The sequence below is a fragment of the Myotis davidii genome, unplaced genomic scaffold (assembly GCF_000327345.1).
Source record: "Myotis davidii unplaced genomic scaffold, ASM32734v1 scaffold1128, whole genome shotgun sequence".
NCBI lineage: Eukaryota > Metazoa > Chordata > Mammalia > Chiroptera > Vespertilionidae > Myotis > Myotis davidii.
Genome location: NW_006299271.1, coordinates 117,835 through 121,469, shown reverse-complemented (window position 1 = coordinate 121,469; position 3,635 = coordinate 117,835). Strand labels below are relative to the sequence as shown.

The window sequence follows — 3,635 nt, the reverse complement described above, 5'->3', positions numbered from 1 at the left end:
CCTTGTGGGGCAAGACTTGCTTCAGTGGGGCTTTGGTGCTCACTGAGTCTGCCCCCTGAGTGTGTCCCTTATGGATTTGAGGAGTTGTAATCTGGATGGTACCACTCTGTCCTCTGGGTGCACTGGCACATGGATCTCTAAGGAGGTGCTAATTTAGCCTCTGCCTGAGGCTACCCAGCAGGAGCTATGGAGAGATCTGCAGATTCCTCTTCTTTGTTTGGGGTTTGGAGGTGCCCAGATGAGGTCCAGCTGTGAAGCAATGCAAACTGCTGTGGGGCCTTGGGCCTCTTTTGGAAGTTCTGGTCTCTCTGACCCAGCTCCAGTTTGTTAGGTAATTTTCAGATTGTAAAGGGCCAGGCCTTTCATATGCAAAGCCTCTGTGCACAGCTTGGGTGGGGCAGGGTCTCAGGGGATCAACAGGACAGAGCAAGCAGCTATGGCTATTCCTCAGTTCTACCCTAAGAGGCCAAGCGTCTCAGTGTACCGGTAATCTCTGTAAGCACCTCTGAGAGAAAGCTGCCCTCGAGTTCTGTCTGATACCAGACCGTCCAGTTTCTCTTCTTATGAGTGTATAAATCTGGGTCCCCAGAGGAACTGGAGTTCAGAGCAGTCAGGAGCTTGAGACTCCCTCTCTATTGAAAAAGACAACTGTGCCCTTAGTTGCCAGCCCTTTCCACGTGTGCCTCCGTACCTCTGCACTTGACTTCCACACCTCCTCTGAGTCTCAGTGTGCTTTTCTCTTTCCTTCTAGTTGTAGAATTTCCACTCAGCCAGCCTTCCTGTGGTTCTGGGAGATGTCCATTTTGTCTTTTAGTTGTATTTATGAAAGGGTTGTGTGAGGCAGCAATTTCCGGTGTTTACCTATGCTGCCATGTTGGTTTCTCTCCCCTGCCGTTTCTTCTGTTAACTTATTAACTCCCTCTCTTTCCACCCTCCAGCCTACTATATAGTTTAATTTAGGATCATGTCATCACGATTACTGCGTTTTTAATCACTATGATAGGCTTATTATTACTTATAGTATGACACAATTTTGTTTTCCTTCAATTTAAATTTCTTTCTATTTATTGCACATCTTTTCAGTCTCCATAAAAAGCCCAAGGATTGATTGGCTGTTAAGTACAACTTGTTCCACAGAAAGCAAGATGAAATCAACATCATGGAAATGCTTGAGAAGAGAACCAAACCAAAAATGGAACCAGCAACCTTCTTCCACATTTACCTTCTTCCTCCAAGGAGCAGTTTACTTACCCAGCATTACATTTAAAGTGAGCTTGTGAGCCAAACTCCATACTTCCGTTAGCGTACACTACGTCACCATTTACGAGGTCTCCTAGGTTTTGACATGCCTTTTCTAAAAGGAAAATTTCAAATTTGTTGTTTTATATCAATGTCAAAACAGATTTGAATCAAAATAAAAATTCTACATTGTGCTATTAAATCAATGGAAATATTTTGTCTTATTTATTTTTATTACATTTTATTTATTGGGGTGACATTAGTTAATAAGCTTACATAGGTTTCAAGTGTACACTTTTATGTTATACTAGAGGCCCAGTGCATGAAAATCATGCATGGGTAGGGTCCCTAGCGGCTGCCCGCAGGGGGCGGGTGGGTCTCCCTTCCCCCGGCCACCTGTCCTGTCACCAACGCTGGCCATGTTCCGCACTTTTCCCTGGTGGTCAGCACACGTATAACTCCTGGTTGGTCGAATTCCCACCCGTAGGGAAAATTTGCATATTAGCCTTTTATTATATAGGATGATCTGCATATTGCACTGTGTGCCCAGCACCCAAAGCCAAATCATCTCCCATCACATATATTTGGTCTCCTTTACCCTTCAGCCCCATACCCTCCAACTCTTCCCTCTGATAACCACCAAACTGTGGTCTGTGTCTATGAGTTTCAGTTTCATAACTCACATATGAGTGAAATCATATGGTTCTTTGCTTTCTCTGACTGACTTATTTCCCTTAGCATAATATTCGTGAGGTCCATCCATGTTGCCACTGATGGCCAAACTTAAGATTCACATTTACCCAGAGCATTAATGGCCAAATTGAAAATTGCCTGGAGATTTTCAATGCCTAAAAAAGTACATTGCTACATAAAATCTACATCCACATGAGAAAGCCATCATGTTAATAGTGGAATATGCAGTCTATAATGTGTGAAAATCTTTAGAGCAATAAAAATAAAAATGTTGTGTACTTACTTGTACAAGCCTCCTGGAGAGGAGGTACCCATGTGTTACTGGGCTGACAAACAGTAGACATGGGAAGAACAGGAACAATACGCTTGTATCCTAGGCGACACTCATATTCTATTGTGTCCCCAGCATTATAAGAGGCTTTAGGATTACCCTTAATTTTCATAGATTGGTATCTTGGTGGGTCATCACAGGCATCTGGGCATGAGAGAATAAGAACATGAAAGTCAAGTATTTTCTTTTCCAACAGCCACGGGTTATGGCCTAGCAGCAGGCAGGTTGTACAGAATAAATGGAAGGTCCTTGGGCAGATTTTAAGTGACTGTGCCAGGCTTTTACCAGATGATGAGCTGTGCTTGCTTTAAATAACATCCTATTAGTGTTTGGTTTCTTTGGGAATAACCTGACTATTCTTTCAACAGTAAATTGAAGAAACAGCAGCAATATTTTTGGTTTAAAATATATTTATAGATATGCATCCTTCCCATTTTTTCCTGAGTTCATTTCACACTCAACTCCCCCCTAAGAGGACTTCTATAGTATATAGCCCTTGTTCAGAGTACTCTTCCACAGTTTGAAACCTAAACTGATGATGACTTGTCACTTGAGGTTCAGTCTCCTCTCAGGAGGCACGTTCCTAGAGGTCAGGGACCATATGCTTTCTTTTCCTACTACACTCTGTGCCCCCTGTGTGCTCAAGAAATGCTATGGTAAGTGCTGACTGTTAAATAAGCATTGTGGATTTCATAGATCAAAATAAATATGGACTAAACTATTTTAAAATATATGACCTCATGTCATATGTTTCATATCAGTGAACTGAGTAAATAAAGGTCAATTAAATGTTAAAATTTATAACTTTGACATTATTTTAAGTATAATTTATTCTTCCTTCACTGAAATTCTAATCAATGGATCATGCTTGGCCTCAAAAGTTTTCTGAGGTAGCTGTTTAAACTGTATTACAATATTGCTATGCCATTAGAATTTTTTATTTCTGGATTTTTGGTAGTTTTTTTCTTCCTAAAATAGTACCTTTTTGACTTCAGCTATTCCTCTTTCTTTAAATTGTCTGTGGGCTTGACAAACTAACTAAGCTGATAGAATTAGTATGTAAGATCGTGTGGTGGAGACACATCAAGTAAAGTCCTGAAGGGCTAAAAGCATGCAGAGGTCCCTCCTATAAGATTAAGGATCTAAGAAAGGAGCTAGGTCTATGCTGATCCCTGAGAAACCTCTTTTCTTATTCCCTGGATTGGTCTTATGTCAGATTGATGTTAAACTTTAAGATATATATTTGTATTTCTATCAAATCAAAAAAACGATGTGACTTTAAATTAAATTTATGGGGTAATATTGGTTAATAACATTATGTAAATTTCAGGTGTGCAAAGTTGTAAAAGGCCATCCTGAGACTCTAACTGTG

The 3,635-nt window shown here is 40.7% G+C and overlaps 1 protein-coding gene across 1 annotated transcript in view; it reads right to left on the bottom strand.

Annotated features, from left to right (window-relative positions):
• Positions 1-3,635, bottom strand: part of LOC107184837 (membrane cofactor protein-like) — a 36,346-nt gene that overhangs the window by 7,732 nt on the left and 24,979 nt on the right. The window contains exons 7-8 of the mRNA XM_015571187.1: positions 2,216-2,407; positions 1,252-1,354 (exon numbers count right to left, since the gene is read on the bottom strand). Coding sequence (XP_015426673.1) covers positions 1,252-1,354; positions 2,216-2,407 — 295 coding nt within the window. The remainder of the gene's footprint in view (positions 1-1,251; positions 1,355-2,215; positions 2,408-3,635) is intronic.